We start from the raw sequence: 23,782 nt of genomic DNA, 5'->3' as shown, positions 1-23,782 counted from the left end.
AATCTTTTATTCTTCCCTCAATGTAAACTACTTTCACATTAACTTTATGAAACTATTTGACTTTTGAGAATTCAAATGAAACAGTATTTATACTTGCACTTGATTTTTCTAAAATATGACATTTAAGAATGAATACTCACCTTGAGAATTCCTGGGAATTTTACTCACCCTTTACCAATACCCTCCTCCACATTCCTATAGCATTATCACCAAACCACCACAAAAATAAAAAAGAGACATTTTTAAAATAACAAAATTGACAGATATGGATTCATTAAATCCTTAGGAAAGACTTAAAATTCTGTGGTTTCATAACTTTCTTAAAATGCTTGAATTTTAAAGATCTTCTCCAGAAACTTTTTTTAAATAAAAGTTTTATTGGAGAAAAATAGAACCACCACGTACACAGGGAAAAGAGCACAAAAATTTAACTGATACAGAACAACTGAAAGTCACAATTACCCAATGTTGTTTGCAATTACTTTTCAATGTCTTAAACAGCTCCCCTCAACTTGTTTTTTAATATTCTTGCCAATTTTTCAGTTGAAACAGCATCAAGTTTTCAAAAAATTAAGAGCCTCAAGGAAGGGACCAGCTTTCAAGATAACAAAAGTGACACCAAGAGTCTCCTCCTAACAGGGACCAATTCTACCTAAAAATTCCTTAAGAGTAACTATTGAGTCTTGTGGAATAGTCTATATATCTCAGAGACCATCAGGGATGAGTTAGGACACGACATAATTGGTCCAGTGTGGAGAGAGGACAAATAGAATAGCTGCATTTCCTTGTCAGATGAGCTCATGCAAGGAAACCAGGGAGAAGCTGAGAAAATATAGGCAATGGCTGCTCAAAAAGAATCAGGAAGGCATTCTAAATACCACATATTGTTAACAGTGTGCAAGTTGATGCAATTAGAAACAGGCAACTTTTTTATAGTAGCTGGTCACAGGTCTTGAGAATTCAAGAAAATAATCAATAGTAGATACAAGAGCCAAAAGTCTCCTCAGTTCATGGTTAGGACCTAGGTATTCTTCCTAATGGCTCCAAATAGTCAAGAAAATACACTATTGCCAAAGCATCAAAGCAATTCTGTTTAAAAAATCCAAACAAAATTTTCTGCTTCTCCTCCAAGATCGATTCCCTTCAAGGAAAAACAAGGAAGCAAAAAACAAAAAAAACAACAAAACCAAACAAAACAACCCAACCACCAAACCCACAAAAACAAACAAACCAAACAACCAACCAACCCCCACTGATGCTAAAGAGAAGCCTTTTTACTCACATTATCAATTTGAGTAACAATACTTTTGCTATTTTCTATGTATGAACAATCCTAGGACATTCCCTGAAAAGAAGATGTCCAGTGGCTATGAGAACTCTTCAAGAAATTTTGGAAAGGAATTAAGATCAGCATGATACACATTTTGAAATTCCCAACTAGGGGGTATTGGGGAAAATAAAGGAAGATCTTTATATCTAGGTCTTTAGGAAGTTAGGAGGATGAAAGGTTTATTTAGCAAAATGGAAAGTTGGGGCGCTTCCCAAAAAAACTTTGGTAGAGAAAATAGGAATGCTAAATCCTAGGAAGCCTGTAACAATCTAATAATTGGTCCAAGTTGAAGACAAAACTGTCCAAACAACATTAAAGTCTTACTAAAGGAAGTTGAAAACTAGTTGATGAATTTTTGCTCTTGTAAAAATTTACAAAACACGGGGGTTTTGGTCTCTTTTGCAATGTTCATATTGTATTCATTTTTAATATGAAGAGTTGGATTTTTCTCTCCCACCATGTTCTTCCAGTACAGCTGATCAGCAATTTTCTTTTTCAGCTATTATTATAAGTACCTGTTAATCAGAACAGTAAACTCAGGGCTAAGCCATATACACACATCCCATGGTCATAAATAGAACATCTAGGATGTGTATACAAGAGATTATGTAAGCAACTGTCCCTCTACTTGAAAACTTGTTTCCAAATAAGTTTTTTTAAAACATCCCTTTCAGTGTAACAGAACATTACTTAGTAAAATATCAATAGCTATGACAACTTATTTTTCTTTTCAAGGGAAATCACAAAACAGGTGAACAACCAAGTCCAGGGTGGTTTTTCTATTTGATAAATACATCCAGAACTCTGTACAGTAAATAAAGTTTGCATGCAGTTTAAGTATCTTTAAATGACATTTTAAGCAAATAAACCCTTTGCTTCATAATTAATGGTGTATAAGAACCCCCCCTCCTTTTTTAATAGCCATAGGACCTCTTCCCCAGTTCCAAAGAGGAATCATGAAGACCAGGTACTTTCTTAAGAATTTTCTGCACATCATACTAAATAACATGCAAAGAGTTCAACAACATTCTTCTTAAAGGTTAAGTATTAACTCTTTAAATGGGCATGTTAACCACTGAAAAAGTCAACTCAACTATTTCCATTACACTGCTTCATTTGGTCATTGGTAGTATAAAAGAAGTCAAATAATATAGGATCAACAGGTTAGTTTATCCACTGGCTACTGCATATGATACCAAATACTCGGAGGCCAAGGTTTTATGCGATATAATTGTATTGGTTTGGATTTTCTTTATCTCTTTCCATGTAATCCCGATCAATTAAGGATTCTATTCTCTTCTTAAGATCAGCAGGCTGTAAGAGAAGGCAAGTTTTCAGTGCAAACCTTATAATCATTGGCTCAAGCCTGTGTACCAACACCCCATTAAAAAAAAAAAAAGTTTTGGCTCACTGATTTAATGTATTTAATCTCCTAATTTTTTTAAAAAGAAAAAGTATAATGAAAATAAAACCAGATTAAGAAATGTTTTTATACTATACATATACTGTTACATCTTGTCATACCATTACACAATACTTTGTTACTTTTCTATCTTAAAGAGGTCTTTTGAGAACCAGCTATTCTCTGCACAAATACAAAAGACTAACTTATCATAACTTCGCACCAGGAATACATTATAGTTTAAGAAAACAGAATTTCTATTTAGCTTTGTCAATAGAGTTTGAGAAGATAAGTAGACCCTAAATTTGGGCAAAAGCTAGTTTTCAAAGCCAGGTTGCATTTTTATAAATTAAGATTAAAAATGCACTACAGAAAACACTGTTTACAAGAATGCTACAACAAATGGTCTGATAAGTGAATTACCTCATAATTCAGTCTCTGTATTTCAGGTTTAATGTAAGATTTACCTGTTACCTACCATAAACCATTTAGATTTTTGAATCCTACTTGTGGTTGAAAAATTGAGAAAACTTCTAACTGGTTCTCATGATTGCATTCTTAGCTCTTAGATGACAAAATTTCACTGTCTTTTGTATCTAGCCTATAAAAAGAATATAATCTTGCTAATAGAGTTTTTCAGATAGTGTAAAATGGCCACTTGATTTGAGAAGAGTAAAGAGCAAAAGTAGTTTGATGGGGTGGACAAAAACCAGTATTTATTATAGTGATCCTTTAACTGCCTCAGTGACCTCTTTGGCTGGAGGTGACATGGTTGTAAGGCAGAGCATAAGGGTAAGAGCGTGGTAATGAGAAGGCAGTATTAGGTTTGGAGAAGAGAGAAAGCCTGACTTATTAGCATTCATAGCTAACAAGCACTTACTATGCCAGGCCCAGTGCTAAGTTTTGTACATAGATCATAGCTCTTTTAAGCCTCACAATGAACCTGTGAGTTAAGTACTATTATCATCCCCATTTTATAAAACAAGGTGAAGTGATGTACCTAAGCCCAAAGCTCCTGAGAACCTCAAGAGCCAAGAGTCTATCCAAACTCTACAAAGTGTTTATCATCACAAAGCTTTGGGAACCTTCTAAAAAAAAAAAAAAAAAAAAACTTGGAAAACAGGCTAATAAAACACCACACTGTCTAAGCCTCTTTATTATTGGACATTTACACTGGAGCACGTCCATTTAAATGACCAATTTCAGGTTGCCAGAACAATTGCTCAACTTTTCAAAAAGATGCCTGATGGCTAATTATCTGTATAGAGTTTTTAATGGACACTTACATAAGCTAACTAAACAAAAGATTAAAATAACCAAATCTGTCAGAATACCAAGGTATTTCAAAAAGAAAAAAAAAAAAAAAGCTCAAAGGAAATACTGTGAATGAACCTGAAAATTTCACACTCATTTAGCAGCTAAACTTTCAGGTATAAGAGCCCTTACAGTTTTCCCCTTTGTCACAGTTATCCACATATGCTAACAACAGGGTTTTTTGGGGGGAGATCATATATATGAGCATGAGAAATAAAAAGTTTTGTCCCTCCAAATGGTCTTGAGGCTTTAATCTATGTTTTTAAGATTTGTGTCTGAAAATGTAATGTGTTCTCTTTTATATATACAAGCTCAATTCCAAAACACAGAAGTACCTACCTTTACTGGAAATTTCAGCTGGTTGTACACTTCTGAAACAAGAAGATTGTGGCTAAGCGTCTTTCTCATCTTCATAATTCGAACAATTGCAGCATCAATTTGATACTGTCTGTCTTGAAATACTCTTTCTGTAGTGCTTGCTTGTTCCTCAACCTAACAAAAAGATTTTTAAACTTAGCAATTGTACCTGAAGTGAAACTTGCTTGCTTACACAAACTGTACATTTTAGGGACATGACACACTATTAACGATTTAAATATACTGAATTATTTAAAGAAACCTTATAAATACAGATGATGACAGAAAAAAACCTACAAACAATTCCTTTCTGTCCTAATTATACTGTCCTGTACCAATGAAGTAATGCCAATATTAGTTAATAGAAAAATACCACTTAAAGTTGTCTTCTTAGAAGTAGAGATGGCTGATGGAGCATTTACCATTTTCTTTTACTTTGTCCTCAAAATCTTCTAAATGTGTCACAGGGGGTTCCTGACCAGATTTCTGTAGAACATTAGCTTATCTGCAAAATAGACTGACTCTGACCTCTTACTTAAAGTATGGTACTAGCTAACTACAGTCAAACTTTTTAAAAATTAATTTTTATTTTATAATACATAAATCAGAAATGCAGTGTTAGCAATTATATTTGTTCAAGACTAACAGAAATTTAGGTGTTTAGGAGACAGTTTATCAATTTTAATGCTCAAGCAAAAATGTCCATCTTTAGCAACTAAGTCAAAAGAATAGTTTGGACTTTTTGTAGTCAATTTCTTTCTGATACAGCATCAATTTTTTTTTTTTTTTAAAGAACACAGTACTCTTCTAAGGGAGTATCACACCTTTGATGTGAACGTGAGTAAGGCAGGAACTTGTCTGAGATACTGACCTCTATCCCACATTAAAACTTTTCCTCATGTACTGCATTAAACCTTGGAATTGAAACTAAATGGTTTCAGGAAATGCTGTAGTTGTTTGTTTCTGTAATGAAAGTCTCTTACAAATTCAAATGGCAAAAACAAACAAAAACTTCACTGTTAATCAAAGAAATACTAATTAAATCACTCAGAGTTTTCACTCAGCAAGTTGGCAAAGATTTAAAAAAGAAAATATAATCTGTAGTGCTGGTGAGGGCACCATTAAGACAGGCATTCACACTGCTAGACAGAGTGTAAATTGGTCCAGAATTTCTGGAACACAATACATCATTTTTACAACTCTTATAATGTTCATATTCTTTAACTCCAAAGAAGTACTTCCATGAATTTATCATAAAGGAAGTGTCAGAGAGATTAAGATTTAGGTACAAAGATGTTTCTTGCAGTTTTATTGACAACACTAAGAAATTATAAATTTAATTGCCCAACAGGCATTGGTTGAATAAATTATAATGGCCATGTAAAAGAACACTGTGTGGCCATCTGCCATTTTATGAAGATATTTAATGGCATGGAAAATTCTAAAGATTTAATGTTAGGCAAAAAAAGCAGGATATAAAACTATCTTGAGTATCAGGCCCAACTGTGTGCACTTCCCCCCAAAAAACTTCAAGATCAAGTACTGAAATATACTGAGCTAGATAAAGGCACAGAAAATATTAGTGGCTGTATTACAGGCATAAAATCTTCTTTATAAATTTTTATTACAAACACGTATAATTCCAGTGCATCAGAACAAGGAGAATGCAAAAAGAGTACCGTTTCTTTCATCTGGATTTGATTGATCTTTATCCTGAAAAGTTTGTGTTTGAAATCATCATTACAAATGAACTTGTCACCATCTTCAATATCTTTGCCCTTTGGATTTTTTGCCAGAACTCTAGCTTTGCCACAGGCCAATGACTGCAGTGTTCTCCTTAATTCTCCATCCTCTGAAGAAGAAATAGTGGATTAGTTATTTGTTACTAGTTCATCAACACAAACCACTACATTCACCTCAATCTACTTCTACCCCATCCCTCTATTAAAATGGTTTCCTTTTTCGGGCGCCTGGGTGGCTCAGTTGTTAAGCATCTGCCTTCGGCTCAGGTCATGATCCTAGGGTCCTGGGATCAAGTCCCACATGGGGCTCCCTGCCCGGCAGGAAGCCTGTTTCTCCCTCTCCCACTCCCTCTGCTTGTGTTCCTGCTCTCGCTATCTCTGTCTCTTTCAAATAAATAAATAAAATCTTAAAAAAAAAAAAATGGTTTCCTTTTTCTCCCCAAGGTCATCAATGACTTCCTCTTTGTCCTAACCAATGACTTTTTTCCTGTGGTCCTCTAAAGGCTTCAATATTCTATGTGAATAACTACCAAATCTTCAGAAATGACATCTCACTTCCTTCTAATCCCACATTCAAAAGACACCTCCAAGGATGCCTTGGGTGGCTCAGTTGCTTAAGGATCTGCCTTTGGCTCAGGTCATGATCCCAGAGTCCCGGGATTGAGTCCCGCATCAGGCTCCTTGCTCAGCAGGGAGCCTGCTTCTTCCCCTGCCTCTGCTGCTCCCCCCTGCTTGTGCTCTGACAGATAAATAAAATCTTTTTTAAAAAATCTTACAAAAGATACCTCCACCTGGCTGTTTTACTATCAACTTCAATATATCCAAAGTTTAATTCATAATCTTCCCCATAAAACTGTGTCCTCTTTCCAATTGTCAGCCCTGAAACTACCAATCTACTCTGGTGAGAAACCCTGGAATCATCTTTTAACTATTCCTTCCCCTTCATCCTTCATGTACCTAGTAGTTAACTTCCTTAGAGATAGATGCCTCCTCTCCACTCTCATTGGCCTCATTCTAAACTAAGCCCCTTATCACTTCATGCCTGAATTACCCCCACTAGTTTCTGGACTGGCATCTCTTCAACCTCCAAGCTGCCCTATTGTCTACTCATTCCAGGTAAGTTGTCCAAATAAGCCACTTCTATTATGTCTCACACTTGAGACCCTACAAAGCAGGTTTCATCTGCTAGATTTGCAAGGCTTTCCATGATCAGGCTCTCTTCATCTTACCTATCTAGCTTTGTATCTCACTATTTGATGCTGCAGTTCAGTACTTCGTGACTCCTGCCCACACTGTGCTCATTCCTAGCGCTAAGCCTTTTCTCACACTATCTCCCCTGGCAGCTTATGCCATCTCCCTAACTAAAACTTGAAGGCCCACCTCAAATATCACCTCCTTCATGAAGGATTTCCCAATTATGCTAGCCCACAGACATCTCCTGCTTCACTGAACTCCTAACACATTCCTAGTCAGCACCACAGATTGGTAACTTATTGGTTGTGAAATTATTACAAATGTCATTTCCCCCTTTCTCCATGATTATGAGTGCTGAGGAGAGGGATTATTCCTTTGTATCCCCCCAAAGCTCTTAACCTAGTGGAATGCACACAGCAGACATTGAATAATGCTTGCTAATTGATACAACACAAACCTATTCCAGTAGCCTGCTTGATCTCTTCTAAACTGAACTCCTCTCCCTCATTAAACATTAGCAGCACCAGGGTTTGGAAAAGAGAGACCTGGAGTTCTTTTTTACCCTGTTGGAGAAACAGCAGTGTTTAGCCATCATTTTTTTTAAAAAATACATGAAAATTAATCAAATAACTAATCTTTAACAGGAAAAACATTTTTCAATTAGTGGATTCAGAAACATGGATTAACATTATCCAGAAAAGCCAGTATGTTCAGTGTAGGATTTAGGTGTGATCCCACCTAAAACAGGAAGAAGGACTGGGTGACCTTTCTACAGGTCTTTTTTTTAAGCCTTATAATTAAAACAGAACAGCAAAGTAATGAAAATTAATAACTCAGCCTTATGTGTCATTACAGATTATTTATCACAAGCAGCAAGGAATCACTATTTCAAATGCATTTTCAACTTGTTGGATTCAAATTAGTCATGAAAGGCTGCAGGGATTTTTTTTGAAATTAGATATGGGAACTGTTCTCCTTTACACCCACTCTATTCTCTAGCTCCCAGCAACAAGAAGTTTCCTGTCAAGAAGCAGCAATGAGAATTCTGCATCCACAGGTGGGAAAGGATAGCAGAAAAAGGGTTACCGGTTTTTGGTTTTGCAGCAGGGCCAATTCAACCAAGAAGAAGATCACATTCTTATAATACACACAAAGCTGTGATAAGCAGTCACTCTGTCATGTATTTAAGATAAACTTTAAAACAGCTTAAACCTTCAAGTTAAGAGGAATGACCTTTTGGTGAGCATAGCATAATGTATAGAGAAGTTGAATCACTACGTTGTACACGTGAAACTAATGTAACATTGTATGTCAACTTTACTCAAATAAAAAAATTTTTTAAGGAAAAAAAGAAGGATGACCTCAACATCAAAGACAAAGATGAAAACTAGGTTTGGGGAACATCTACTTACCTCTTTAAATTCTGCCTTTAGCACACAGTGGCCTAGGGTTGACTGCCACTGAAGTTTCCTGCCACTATGTTTGCCTAAGTAAAAGGTCTTGAAAATCCCCTGAAGTTTTACCATCTACAATAAATAAAATACAGCTTTATTTAAGCTCTGTATCCAGTCATCACTTTCACCATTCTTTATATTTACCTCATGTGTAATAATTTCTGGAAGTTTTTAATATCAGTTTTTATACCCAGTAGCTCCACCGATCACTCTGATGTAAGGTAACCGTCTCCCAACTACCAAATCTAATGGCATTTATCAGTTTTTATACTCTTTGATCTCTCTGCAACATTTAAACATCCCCTCTTTTGAAACATTCACCTCCAGGGGCTTTTGTGCCTCCAAACCATACTGGTTCCTTTATCTCACTATTGCTTCTTCGTTGGTTTCCTTAACAGGTTCCTCTTCCTACCATCTGCCGAATGTGAACCTTTTCCAAAGTTCTGTCTCAGCCCTTTTCTTCCTATTTCTACGTTCTTCCTCTTAATGAGGGAGATCTCTACCCCCTGGCTTCCATGATTATCTCCACGAAGGAGTCTCAATATCTCTCTCTAGCCTTAACCAACCCTTTCTAAGCTTCAGTCCTGAATTTAAGGCATTTCCCCAAAAGTTAGGATGCATTTATTCAAGCCCACTCACTCAGCAATCCAACCCCCAGGTGATACATGAGCAAAAATTTCAGAGAGCTGGGCAGAATGATGGTTACAATCTGGGGAACTAAAAGAAGAGTCAGAGAAATTGGCCCTGAACCCAGAAACTTGACATCATTAACTACACTCTAATGATATAAGTACGAGAGTCACATAAAAAGAAGAGCAAAATATTAAAAGTTGGCACAAACTTTTAGAAAGTATTTATTTTTCAAAGACAAGCAAAATAGAAGCTTTATGTATTTCTATGCTTATAACTCAAGTCCTGAACAGCAACTCTTACCTCTGGTGGTAAATGGACTTCCATAGGCACATATGTTGGCCAATAACCCATTGTCAGGATATTCACAGTTAATTCAATATTCCCAGGTACATTCTGGTTCTGCATATACTACAATAAGATCAACACACATACTAAGATCTTAAAAATAAAGGTGCATACATTTCATGTCATAATAATGACCCATTCAAGAAGTTCCCCATTATAAAATTACATGCAAACACTGACCATCTTTAAAATAAAAGGCGACTGTTATAAAAGGACTATAAATGAAGCCTACATTAAATGTACTAGTTAATATTTCATTACAATGGCACACAAGGATCACGTGACCTTGTTAGAGGCATTAGTGACTTAAATAATTTCTCACTTATGGCTGGGCTATTATAGGTAGAATCTCATTCTCCATTCTTTTTTTTTTTTTTTTTTTAAGATTTTATTTATTTATTTGAGAGAGAGAAAGTGAGCGAGAGAGAGGACTGGAGAGAGGGGAGGGTCAGAGGGAGAAGCAAGCTCCCCGCTGAACAGGGATCATGACCTGAGCCGAAGGCAGTCGTTTAACCAACTGAGCCACCCAGGCGCCCCTCATTCTCCATTCTTTTCCCCCTACCACCTGCAGTCCCCACCTTTGGAGACCCCTATGTGGCTTGGAACACCCTGTAGCAACCCCCATTCCTCACCCCACCAGCCAGCCCAAGTCTCCGGTTTTTCACTTGCTCCACTGCCTGTTTGCAGGGGATGACCTAAAGTGGGGAAGGAAGAAGAAGGGGAAAGGGCAAAGAAGATAAACCCTATTCTGTCACTACTACAGGACCATGATCCTATTGATCTTTCTCTTGTGTTGTCCACTCTCAGTTCCCACCATAGCAATATAGTGGTAAAGAAGTCATTAAAAACCCTGAGAGGAAAATCTAATTTGCTATTGCTATTACCTATGCTCTTAAATATTTCAAAACCACCGTCTACCAACATCTGCAAAACTGTGGATCTAGCTTTTCACTCCCAATGTTCCCAAAGGCCTTATACAACCTTTCTATCACCTCTCCTCCCTCCCCATTGCCAGCTTTGAACATACATATCACCAACAGTGATTAGATGCTAGTGAAAGCCCTGTTCTCACGATCTAGCTACAGTTTTTCTTGTCCTGACTTCAGTCAATACATTTTATTCATTTTTTTTTGTTACCCTGGGTATATATATATCGGGAATAAATTCTGAAGTACGTCAAATGTATTTTGTTGGTGATTTTTTCCCTCTAATGTGAATATCATCTAAGCTGCTATGATGTATTTACAACAAATATAGGTTTCTATTTATCCTCTTCAGTGCAAATCACAGGAAGAAGATAACTAAATATACTTAAGTTTGAGAAATTAAGTAAGAGTTTAACTCACTTTTACCTGTTTGAACTGAATCATGATGTCTTTAGAAAGTTCCATGTCTTTAAACATTCCTTCAAGTTTGCTGGTGAAAGCAGCTCCACATTCTATTAAAGATGTTTATACATTTATGATATTTTAAAGTGGTGAAAACAAAGAATTGAAAATTGAAAACATGAAATATAAAACTTACTTTAGCATGAAATATGATCTTTAACTATTCACAAGAATGAAAAAATCCTTACCCCAAAGTATATGCCCCACTAATTCAGAGTCAAACTCTTTAATCCTGTAGTAACCTTATCTACTATTTAGGCATAAGACAAATGGAAAATATCTATACAAATAATAAAAACAAGAGCAATGCTTTATTTTTTAAAAAACTGCAACAGCTCTGGATATGTACAATAGGTTGGAAACCTCATGAGCTTACTTAATTTTCATCATATGAACAATGATTAATCAAAGAGGCAATTAAAGGGTAAAAATTAAGCTAACATTTTCCCTCAGATATCAAAGAAAAGGAGTAGAAAGAATGACAATCATACCATGTTTAAGTTTGGACAGCATTGATTTTTCAGCATCTACAGATGCACTCTTCCCAACTAACAGGCGCTTGGCTAAATCTTTCTTATAGAAGGCCTCAAAAACATCCTTACCTATGTTAAATAATAAAACACAACTCATATGAGTCCAATAAAAAGTTTTGACAAAATTGCTCCAAAGTGCTTAATAAATCACACCATTACTTCAAGTTATTTAAATGTTTACATTTACCCAAGTTCGTTAAATACAACAGACATTAGAGGTAGATATTTATGCTGGATATTTCAAAAGTTCTTTGCTATAAAGAATTAAGACTGCATTAACTTAAAAAAAAAAAAACTTGAGTCAACTGGTGGCTTTAGCATCAACAGAAATTAAAACAAGTAGCAAAAATCAAGGCTCTTAATAAGTGGAAAAGTCAAAGCACAAGGCAATGAAGTAATATTCCTCAAGTACCCTAATGAATTAAATGCCACAAATATAATACAATTTTAAATATCTAACTCCCAAATAAATAGTCCCTTCTGGTTAATTATACTTGATAGTTTCTCTGCTGAGTGCTCTGTTTTAAAAGAAAAATTTTAAAACAAAAACACTTACCATAGATAAATCTAAATATGATCATAATTTTATCCAACATTTTTTCAAGTTCTTCATCTGTAGCTTCTTTGTTGCCTGCGCGAAGCTTTGAATCTACATACTTAGCTAAAATGGGGGGAAAGTTCATTGTTTAGTGATCATATTTAGTGATCATGGGTATCCATAAGGTACTAGGCACTATATATACCCAAACAGGAGTATGATATACTGAGTTTTTCAATGTTTCAGAGGTATACATGCACTTTTTAAAGTCTCCAAAGTCAAGGTTAGCAAGTGACTTATTCAATCTCACAGAGCTAATAAATACCAGAGCCTGAACTCAAACCCAAGTCTTCTGGCTCCTGATCTAATGTACTTTCCACTTCCACTATCCTGATGCTTATTAAAATGGGGTAGCGTGGGGGAGGTAGTGTATACAGAACCATGCTGGAGTCATCAAAGCCACTGAAGATGGGAGGGAGGTCCAAGATGGCAGAATAGGAAGAGCCTGAACACACCTCCTCCCATGAACACACTCCCAGCTACAGCTACATAGAGCATTTCCTTTTGAAAAACATCTGAAAACTAGATGAACTGTTCTCCACAACAAAGGATAAAAGGATCACATCAAGATGCATAGGAGAGGCAGAGACAACACAGGTATAACAACACACAACAGGGAAAAATTTCACCAGACAGGTGCTTCTCTTGGAGGAATAAGGGGTTGGTGCCTTACTTCAGGCACCCTGGCCCCAGTGATCTGCACTACAGAGATGAGCCCCCGAAACATCAGACTTAAAAAACAAACAGAAGTGATTTCCAGGGATCCCAAAGTGCTGTAGGAAATGGAGATTCCACTCTTGGGGGGCTCTCTTGTGGTGTGGCTCACCCCAAGACCCAGTGAAAAAACAGCAGTTTGAAAAGCACCTAGACTATATGTGAAAGATACATTCCTGACTCGGGGGCTTATCAGCTGGAGGGGCGGGATATAGCTAATATGCTCCCTAGAGATCAAGGTGATGGCAGACACCATCATTGCACTTTCCACACAGCCTGCTAGCATAGGTAGGGGGGCTTGGATGTGGTAACTGAAGTCAACAATACACTGAAAGGATTTTACACCATGATCAAGTGGGATTTATTTCAGGGATGAAAGGATGGTTCAACATCTACAAATCAATCAACAGGATACACCACATTAACAAAATGAAAGATAAAAATCATATGATCATCAACAGATATAGAAAAAGCATTTGACAAAATTCAACATCCATTTATGTTAAAAACTCTCAACAAAGTGGGTACAGCAGGAACATACTTCAACAAAATAAAGGCCATATATGACATACTCACAGCTAATATCATACTCACCAGTGAAAAGCTTTCCTCTAAGATCAGGAACAAGACAAGAATACCCACTATACCCACTCTTATTCAACATTGTATTGGAAGTCTAGTCACAGCAATTAGGCAAGGAAAAGAAATAAAAGGCATACAAAGTGGAAAGGAAGAAGTAAAACTGTCACTATTTGTACATGACATGACACTAGACATTGAAAACCCTGAAGACCACTGAGGAACTATTAGAATAAACGAATTCAGTGAAGTTGCAGAATACAAAATATACAAAAGTCTGTTGTGTTTCTATACACTAATAAAGAACTATCAGGAAGAGAACTCAAGAAAACAATCCCATTTACTGCATCAAAAAGAATAAAATACCGGGGCACCTGGGTGGCACAGTCGGTTAAGCATCCAACTCTTGGTTTCAGCTCAGGTCGTGATCTCAGGGTCGCAAAATGGAACACCATATGGAGTCTGCTTGAGACTCCCTCTCCCTTTGCCCCTCCCCCCGCTCTCACTCTCAAACAAATAAATCTTAAAAAAATAAATAATAAAATACCTAAAAGTAAATTTTTAAAAAAGATTTTATCTATTTATTTGAGAGAGAGACAAAGCACAAGCAGGGGAAGGGGCAGAGGGAGTAATCTACAGATTCAATGCAATCCCTATCAAAATCCCAATGGCATTTTCCACAAAACCATAACAAGTAATTTAAAAATATGTATTGAACCACAAAAGATCCCAAATAGCTAATCCTGAGAAAGAAGAACAAAGCCAGAGGTATCATGCTCCCTGATTTCAAACTATACTACAAAACTAAAGTAATCATTGCTCACTTTGGCAGCACATATAACTAAAATTGGAAGGATACAGAGATTAGCATGGCCCCTCCAAGGATGACATGCAAATTCATGAAGCATTCCATATTTAAAAAAAAACAAACCAAATAAACCCCTATAGTAGTAATCAAAACAGTATGGTATTAACATATAAAGAGACATACATATCAATGGAACAGAACAGAGAGCCCAGAAATAAACCCATGCTTATATGGTCAATTAATCTATGCCAAAGGAGGCAAGAATATATGATGGGAAAAAAGACAGTCTCTTCAATAAATGGTATTGGGGAAAACTGGACAGCCATATGCAAAAGAATGAAACTGGACCATGATCTTACACCATACAGAAAAATTAACTCAAAATGGATTAGAGACTTGACTGTCTTTTTAATGGATGGATGAAGACCTGAAACCATAAACTCCTAGAAGAAAACATAGGCTGGGGGCGCCTGGGTGGCTCAGTTGTTAAGCGTCTGCCTTCGGCTCAGGTCATGATCCCAGGGTCCTGGGACAAAGCCCCGCATCGGGCTCCCTGCTCATCGGGAAGCCTGCTTCTCCCTCTCCCACTCCCCCTGCTTGTGTTCCCTCTCTCGCTGTGTCTCTCTCTGTCAAATAAATAAATAAAATCTTAAAAAAAAAAAAAAGAAAAGAAAAGAAAACATAGGCTGTAGCTCCTGGACACAGGTCTTAGCAATGTTTTTTTTCTGAATATGACTCCAAATGCAAGGGAAACGAATGCAAAAATACACAAATAGGACTTCAACTAAAAAGCTTCTGCACAGAGAAGGAAACCATCAACAAAATGAAAAGGCGACCTTTTTGGGAAAAGATGGAATGAAGATATTTGCAAATCATATATCCAATAAGGGGTTAATACCCAACATAGATAAAGAACCCATACAACTCAGTAACAAAAAAATCCAATTAAGAAATTGGCAGAGGATCTGAATGTCTTTTTCCAAAGACATACAGATGGCCAACAAGCACATGAAAAGACGCTCAGTATCACTAATCAACAGGGAAATGCAAATCAAAATCATAATGGGATAGCACCTCACATCTGTCAGAATAGCTAGTATTGAAAAGACAAAAAAATGTTTGGTGAAGATGTGGGTAAAAGGGAATCCTCGTGCAGTGTCGGTGGGAATGCAAATTGGTGCAGCCACCATGGAAAACATTATGGAGGTTCCTCAAAAAATTAATAGTGCTATCATATGATCCAGAAATTCCACTACAAAGATAATGCAAACACTAAGACATACGCACCCCCATGTTCACTGCAGCATTATTTACAATATCCAAGATAGGGAAACAACCTAAGCGTTCACCAGTGGATGAATGGATAAGAAAGGGTATGTGTGGGTGTGTGTGTAATGGAATACTACTCAGTCATAAAAAGAATGAAATCTTGCCTTCTGCGATAACATGGATCTTAAGGGTTTTATGCTAAGTGAAATGAAAACAGAGAAATAAGACAAGCACCGTGTGGTTTCACTTATATGTGGAATCTAAAAAACAAAACAAAATTCAGACTCAAATACAGAGAACAGACTGGTGGGTGCCAGAGGGAAGGGGGGCTGGGGTGCCAAAATGGGTAAAGGGGATAAAGAAGTACAAATTCAGTGATAAAATAAGTAAGTCATGGGGACGTAATGTACAGCATAGGGAATACAGTCCATAAATATTGTATTAACTCCGTAAGGGGACAGATGGTAACTAGGCTTATTGTAGTGATCATTTCACAATGTATACAAACACTGAATCACTATGTTGTACATCTGAAACTCAAATATTACTGTATGTCAAGTACATCTCAAAAAAAAAAAAAAGCCACTGAAAGACCTGGCACATCTTCTGGGGTGTCCATTTTACACCGATGTTAAGGAACCTTAAACACTACTTATTAAAACAAACCAGACACATCACAGAGTAAAAGGCAAAATTTGCCAAAAAATTAAAGGATAAGTAGTAGACCAACAAAATTTCATCCTTCTGGCAGAAGACCCTAGACCTTCATCACAGGGTACCTCCCCTTCTGACATTAAAGGGTAGTCTGGTAGGGAAATCTGAGGAACACTGCTGTATACCACGGCCTTACATTAAATGGGCCCAGATTATTAAGCTTATTTTTGTCCTGGACATTTTTCCTTTCTTGCTAGCAACTGTAATTTCTTGCTACCCTCTCTTGTAGCACTTAGTGTGGGCCTCTAGAAGTAGCACCCTGCCCCACCTCTAAATTGCTATAGGCTTAGAAAACAGATATCCAGCTTAGTATAAATAAGAGTAAACAGGGTTCAATGTACTATCTTACAAAGAAAGAACATTATGTTTGGCATGTGAACTTGAGATGTTCTTTACCTTGAGATGTTCTTTACTTACTCCTTACATCTAGGTTCTTAGAAACTAGCCCCTAAGCAACCCCAAATAAATGTGTTAATAAACTACACAACCTTGTCAAAATTTCAAATTGACTGAAATTTTATGAATAAAAGAACATTAAATAGCCGGGGGAAAAAAGACTGGAAAAATACCTATAAGTTCAGCAGGTTTGTTTGGTCTTTTGTTAATGAATGTTTCGAATGCTTCTTTCATGGCATTGATAAATTTTTCATTTTTCAGAAAGCAAATATCAATTATATGGTCAACCTTATCTTTAAAATCCAGCAATTCTTGAACCATGGTTTTATCTTTTTCAGGATTAATTACAATAGTGCTGCCAAATGCCTAAAAAACAAAAATGACCACTTTTTAAAATTGAATTATCTCGATGAAAACAATTCCCAAATCATATTTTAAGTAGGTACACATTTTTAAATTACAAGATATTAAAATAAAATAAAGCTGTTTTTGAAGTCAGGAAAAGAAAAATAAAGTGATAAAACATCCAGACTGATAACCATTCATCTATAATCACAAAATAAGGAATGACCCACTGGGTATACAGTATCATAATCGGGTATTATTATAAGCCTCTAGGCTTTTGTCCCTACTTTTAAGGAAGTGAGGTATGAATTTTTTTTTTAAATGGCAATCTGGCTTCAGTATAAAACTGAAGAAAGGAAAGAAATTTTGGACCCCAAAAAAGTCCTCTTTTTTTCCCCCCCATATTCACTATTCTCAATATTGGAGCTAGAAATCCCATCAGACATCAAGAAGATAACTTTTACTGCTGATCTGTTATACAGATCATTCTCAGGTTGACTGCCCTCAAAACTCCCATTACTTAAAAAAAAACAGGTCTAACAATTAAGAAATGCTTGCTGATATGTACTCTGAGTGTATAGATTTTAAGACATAAGAGAAAAAACCCCACAGGTTAATTGTTAATACCTTAATGTATTCAATCCACTGCTGCAAGAGAACCTGAACTCCACCTCGAACTCTACTGAAGAGCTGATACAGGAGAGACAAATCTTGAATTCGGTTTTCATCAAGGAGGTTATTTAAACCTGAATTTTCAAACATTTTGGCATTAAAAATAGTGAACAAAAATGCCAGACATTTTAATGAAAATTAAATTATTATTGTGATACTGGTCTAAACTATTACTAGTCTATGAATTTTAATATAAAGATTTATTTTCTCTTAAATCCAAATAGATACATCACCTTTCCAAATGAAAACTAAATATAGAGAGCTTTAGTTTATATAAATACAAAAACAATTCTGTAATGGTTTGTGCTATTTAGCATGGTAGATCAGATGTATAAACCAATTCGTAAAAACTGATTTACTTAAATACACATTATAAATAACTCACTCATATGTGCAGTAGCCATACTACAGCTGGTACTAATTAGTATACATAACTGTATTTCAGAGTATTGGATGTCGTCTGTGGTACTTCAAAAACCATGCATTAATAGGCCAAGTGAATAAGATTCTAATGTATTTGATTTTCAGAATGAACTAATAGTGTAACTGCATTAAAGTTCTAAAATATATCCATTTTATATAAAAGAAAAGATGGTTGGAGAGAAAGGTAAGGCTTTTGTCTATTTCTGGCACTGTCAAAGTAAAATTCGGGGTTTACCCTTAAGATCACTTGGGATTAGAAGTGCTTGGTTTAAATGCTATGAACGTATACACTTTAGTGTAAAAAGAAATTCTTTTCCCTACCGTAGTCTTACAAATTAAGTCAAGAATTCCCATATTCCCACTGTTGCTTTTTTTTTTTTACTGATGTTAGTGGACCCCTCTCATTCTCAGTTCCTGTATCTTTAAATTAAGCCAAGAAGGACCTCCTCAAAGTTTACCATGATAAATAGGGAAAAAGGATTATGTCCATTCTCAGAAAAGCAGCCACAAAGTATCAAACTTCTTAAAAGGGTAATCCTTAAGAATTTTTTTTTACTTATTTGCTGCTACCATTTTAAAAGTGATCTCTTTATAAATTGGTCAATTACCTTTCTGAAGAATTGCTGTTAAGTGTTCACCTAGAAGTTGTTTTTCTACAGTAGCAATTAATGACTTCCTATAAGGAAAAAAAGTTTAGAATTACTGACATTTGACTTTGCTGAAAATTTAAAGCCTTTCCAGAGGTCAGGGGAAACAAATAGCTTGCTGCTTTTTTTTTTTTTTTTTAAAAGAGAGAGCAATGGGATGCCTGGGTGGCTCAGTCAGTTAGGTGTCTGACTCTTGATTACGGCTCAGGTCATGATCTCGCTCGGGCTTGTGGAATCGAGCCCCACATCAGGCTCCACACTCAGAGGGGAGTATGCTTGGGATTTGCTCTCTCCCTCTCCCCCAGCTCTCTCTCTCTCTAAAATGGATAAGTAAATCCTTAAAAAAAAAATAAAATAGAGAGATGGGGGGAGAGGGAGAGAAAGAATCCCAAGCAGGCTCCACACCCAGTGCCTGAGCCCAACTCAGGGTTCCATCTCACGACTCTGAGATCATGCATGACCTGAGCCAAAATCAGGAGTTGGGACGCTTAACCAACTGAGCCACCCAAGCACCCCTCAAATAGCTTGTTTTATGTTAATTTCAATATCCCTATCCTATGTCTAAATGTATTGGTGCTCAGAGTTACTCTACACCATAAGAAGGAAAAGTGCAATATTTCAGAATCTGATTTACATCACTAAATCAATATTTCCATGGTATTGCTATGGCTGGCTTTTTCCAAGTTTCTCTGCTTTTATTAGGAAGGTAGTTATCTATGCTGCTTACAGGAACTCCTTGGTTGGTAATATTTAGGAAAGCACAGAAACAGTTTCTCCTCCAAACATCTACTGAATTTTAATCAGCCTTAAGATTTCAAAGATCCCACATCTGCTTCTGATACTTTTTTTTTTCATTTTTTACAAAAGTAAGCTCTACACCCAGCGTGGGGCTTGAACTCATGACCCTGAGATCAAGAGTCACATGCTCTACCGACTGAACCAGCCAGGCACCCCTCTAATAATACTATTTTTAAATTGCTTAAACACATACACATTAGATTTAACTGATTAAATCTAATTAGCTGGGGGAAAATAAAGTTTACATCAAGAAAACAATTGTTAAAAATCTCAAATCAGGGGCTCCTGGGTGGCTCAGTCGGTTAAGTGTCTGCCTTAGGCTCGGGTCATGATCCCAGGGTCCTGGGATCGAGCCCCGCATGGGGCTCTCTGCTCAGCGGGGAGCCTGCTTCTCCCTCTCCCTCCGCTGCTCCCCCTTCTTGTGCTCTCTGTCAAATAAATAAACAAAATCTTTAAAAAAAAACCATCTCAAATCACACCTGAAAATAGGTACTAATGGGTTTGGGGATGCTGAAAGTGCCTTAAGTGATTCAACAACACTGGTTAAAGTCTATTAGGTTGAGCATATAATACTTACTGGGTGGTCTGATCTAAGTAAGTAATAAGTCTGTCTGCTTCTTCTTCTAGACGTTTGTTAACATGATGAAGATATTCAGGAACCTACAAAGATAGTTTTTTATATTATTGTTTTCCTCCCCATAAATCATTCAGAAAATGTCAAGTCCAAAAGATCCCAGGAAAAGCCCTGTCAAATGCGACAGGGTTGAATCATATGTAAAATTATAGGTAGTTTATGATCCAGAATTCTGGCTTTTAAGGGAGAAAAGAAAGGAGCACCTAAGTGAGCAAAAAGCATCACAATGTTGGGAAGATAAATGCAAAGGGCAGCTTATGTTCTAGAGTGCAAGGTCTATTGTGAGACACAGTGGATTTATTAATCATGATTTTTAAATACCTCTCTTTCCTGCATTAATTTTTGGCCTTCAGCTGCATAGAGCCGGTTAGTTTCTTCCAAAAATCGTTGCTCAAAAGAATCCTGATAAATCTGGGAGGAGGGATCAAAATAAAGGAGTTCATTTATTCAATAAATATTTATTAAACATCCTCTACGTGAACAGCACTATGAATTTGGTTTTTAAATATCAAACTAGGAGTAGCAATCAGTTCTGTAAGTGAAGTTAACTTACTTGCAAATCAGAGAGCATGCTTAAAAGGCTTCGGAGTAAACTTCTATCAATTGCTTCACCATTCCTTTCCCTCTCAATCAAGAGAAGAATGCCATCAATTGTCTTATTCTGGACTTTCTGATCACTTATAATATGAGCCCTAAATAACTCCAGTCCCATGTCCCTAAAATAAAAAATACATAGAATCAAAATTAATTGACAACAATACCACTTCCAGAGAGGCCTGCTTAACTTCTCGCCACATGTTAATTAGGGTTCCAGATTTGAAGCAGCAATTGTAAAAAGATAAAATCCACACATTTAATTTTACACAACATTATTAGAGTTAAAGCATACAGGAAACTCATTTAGGCTTTAATGAGAACTGAAGCTAAATTCCTGCCTTCCTCCATAACTAAGTTTTCTTGTATTATTTCCTTTGGTGGATTTCTTCCTTGGTCAAATCAAGAGACAAAATTAGTTCAAAGACAAAACGGCTTTCACTGTACTGGTAATGAAGGCTTAATTGGCTATTTGTCATCTGGCTTCAGTACTCAAAAATCAGTAAACTCTCCGATAATTACTGTAGGTAGATGCTAGGCACAAGGTGGGGGAAAGAGCTCATTATAATATTCTATTTTCGTGTATACATGGAATTTTCCATAGCAATGTTAACAGATAATGAGCAACCTCTTGATAAGCAACAAAATAATGCACACTCCTAGACAGTCCAGAGCAAACTTTAATTCCCTTAGCTAACAAAAAAAAACTTCTTCATTAAGTTATTATATGCTCAGGGAATGTTAGCTATCTCCAGTATTAGAACAGGCAAAACATAATTAAGAAGGTAAAACTGCTATAAATACAAGTCTAGAAGCCAAATTTGCGTTTTTAGGAGAATATTCACAGTATCACTTACTCTCTTTCCATTAGTGTAATTAAGATTTGACTATGATTTGTAACAAATTTTTTCATTTTTTTTTTCTGGCATCCTTACCAAATGGAGGGTAGCATTGAATTCTGTAGAACGTAAGTTCTATCCAGAAACAGAAAAATGCTCCTGATCATGATCTGCCAACAAAAAGAAATTGATTTTTATATTTTGTTAAGCTGAAACATTTGCTCTTGATAAAACAAGAATAAAATTGCAGGGTTCACTTTTATATATACATACACTGGACTACTACATACAGATAAAGAAATCTACCTGAGAATATGCCTATACTATTTTTATTAAACTATTCTATTGTCTTAATCCTTGCTGTAGTTTCTAGAAAAGGGACACTTAAAATGGTCCTATGACTTCTCTGCAACTTGAGATGTAACTGAAAATAAAAACAGCGAATTAAGGGGACACACATACAATTCTTCCTCAGTAACAGCTCATTCAGGGTGAAGCTGCCCTAAATTGTATATGTGTCGTTTTGGGTAGGGGGATTTTAAGATTTTTAGTTTGCAGAATATAAGGTATAAAATAAATACCAAATTAGGGAGAAAGGAAAAGGTGGTGATCTGAATGAACTAAAATGCAGGACCATCAGGCACCTTCACAGGCAATCAAGTAGGTGGGGGGGACATCCATCAAGACTAACAGACAAAAATGTAACTTTTTAAAAATGAGATACTTTTTGGTTAAGTGTGACAAAAATAAAAATGATCCTAAGGTGCAAGTCATTCCAAAATGGTGGTTTCCCTATAACTTGCAGTTTTAAAATAGAAAGCTTAACCAAAATTAGTGTTCAATTCAGAATAAGAGCAGATATTGAGGCAATCCCCGCCCCTACTGCAAAGCATTTAAAACTAACATCCACGTATTTGAAGAAATTTATTTAACTACAATATTTAGCTGAAACAATACTTTTTCCAGCTTACCATTTGTCTGCAATGATTTTGCCAGCATCTATCAATTTTCTTTAGAAAAAGAACACTATCCAATGAATCCATGAGATATGTCAAGGATACTTTTAAGTGCTTAGTACAAGTAATACAAGCAATCCAAGAGCATATTTGTCTTAAATATGGAGTATTACACACTAAATAAAAATAGGGACGCCTGGGTGGCTCAGTCAGTTAGGCGCCTGCCTTCAGCTTGGGTCACGATCCCTGGGATCAAGTCCCGCATCAGCTCCTTGCTCAGCAGGGAGCCTGCTTCCCCCTCTGCCTGCCGCTCCCCCTGCTTGTGCTCTCTCTCTGGCAAATAAATAAATAAAATCTTAAAAATGAAATCCTAAAAAAACAACAACAAATGAAATAGCACTTAATTATAGAACAAAATGTTATTTCCTAAACTGTAAAAAAGTTTTAGGTCCCACTAAATACCTTTTAGAACAAATCTTACACATAAGTGAGTATTATGTTGTTTACGATTTCCCTTATTTTTCCTTAAATGGAAATTTGTTAGGACAAAAAGGGTAAGGACATAAGGACATCTTATTTGCACTAACAGCACAATGTAGGCTTGGAACCTAATTAAAGTTGGAAAGTCAAAAACTCATTTCTTCTTTCTCCAGAAATGTAAGAAACAGTAACAAATCTACAAAACACAGGCATTCATTTCAAGTTGGGTTAAATAGTGAGGGATAAAAAAGGAGGGAACAGATAAAAATACAGTATTTTTGGTTTTTAAAAGGATATTCTCTGAACTGATGAATTTGTGCTTTGATGTGATCTTCACAAATCTGTCTCAGCTGTTTGTACAAGTTTGCAGAAATCTTGTAGGAACAGAGATTTTCTACAGCCTGCAAGATTAAACACATACTTGCTTAAGGAGAAAATGGGGTTATTGATTATTTACATCAAATTCTTACTATTTTAATATTTTACATCATTTTATTAAAAAGCATTATTTATCCATTTAAAACACAAAGTAAAGTAACAAAATATGAATGTGAATGAACTTTTTCATAACCAATGTACCAAAAAGAAACCCCACTAATATATTTATTATGGCTGTTCAGGTTA

The 23,782-nt window shown here is 36.1% G+C and overlaps 1 protein-coding gene and 1 non-coding gene across 5 annotated transcripts in view; one reads left to right on the top strand and one right to left on the bottom strand.

The window, feature by feature from the left end:
* Window positions 1-357: 357 nt before the first annotated feature.
* Window positions 358-23,782, bottom strand: part of CUL4B (cullin 4B) — a 36,431-nt gene continuing 13,006 nt past the window's right edge. For 2 of the 4 annotated variants that reach the window (XM_032391398.1, XM_032391400.1), the window contains 18 exons: window positions 23,456-23,559; window positions 22,694-22,763; window positions 21,819-21,892; window positions 20,843-21,005; window positions 20,611-20,700; window positions 20,233-20,315; window positions 18,819-18,886; window positions 17,743-17,861; window positions 16,944-17,136; window positions 12,249-12,353; window positions 11,651-11,761; window positions 11,118-11,209; window positions 9,727-9,834; window positions 8,752-8,865; window positions 7,797-7,902; window positions 6,083-6,255; window positions 4,386-4,538; window positions 358-2,644 (listed from right to left, as the gene is read on the bottom strand). In XM_032391398.1, coding sequence (XP_032247289.1) covers window positions 2,549-2,644; window positions 4,386-4,538; window positions 6,083-6,255; window positions 7,797-7,902; window positions 8,752-8,865; window positions 9,727-9,834; window positions 11,118-11,209; window positions 11,651-11,761; window positions 12,249-12,353; window positions 16,944-17,136; window positions 17,743-17,861; window positions 18,819-18,886; window positions 20,233-20,315; window positions 20,611-20,700; window positions 20,843-21,005; window positions 21,819-21,892; window positions 22,694-22,763; window positions 23,456-23,559 — 2,022 coding nt within the window. In that variant the 3' untranslated portion in view covers window positions 358-2,548. The remainder of the gene's footprint in view (window positions 2,645-4,385; window positions 4,539-6,082; window positions 6,256-7,796; window positions 7,903-8,751; window positions 8,866-9,726; window positions 9,835-11,117; window positions 11,210-11,650; window positions 11,762-12,248; window positions 12,354-16,943; window positions 17,137-17,742; window positions 17,862-18,818; window positions 18,887-20,232; window positions 20,316-20,610; window positions 20,701-20,842; window positions 21,006-21,818; window positions 21,893-22,693; window positions 22,764-23,455; window positions 23,560-23,782) is intronic. The other 2 variants (XM_032391399.1, XM_032391401.1) reach the window with 1 other exon arrangement.
* Window positions 14,400-14,502, top strand: LOC116623933. The gene has a single exon (XR_004297804.1). It is a non-coding gene; the product is annotated as a U6 spliceosomal RNA (small nuclear RNA).

This window comes from Phoca vitulina, unplaced genomic scaffold (genome assembly GCF_004348235.1).
Source record: "Phoca vitulina isolate PV1807 unplaced genomic scaffold, GSC_HSeal_1.0 scaffold62, whole genome shotgun sequence".
NCBI lineage: Eukaryota > Metazoa > Chordata > Mammalia > Carnivora > Phocidae > Phoca > Phoca vitulina.
Note: the sequence above shows the minus strand (reverse complement) of the source record. Positions and strands in the feature narration are given on the sequence as shown.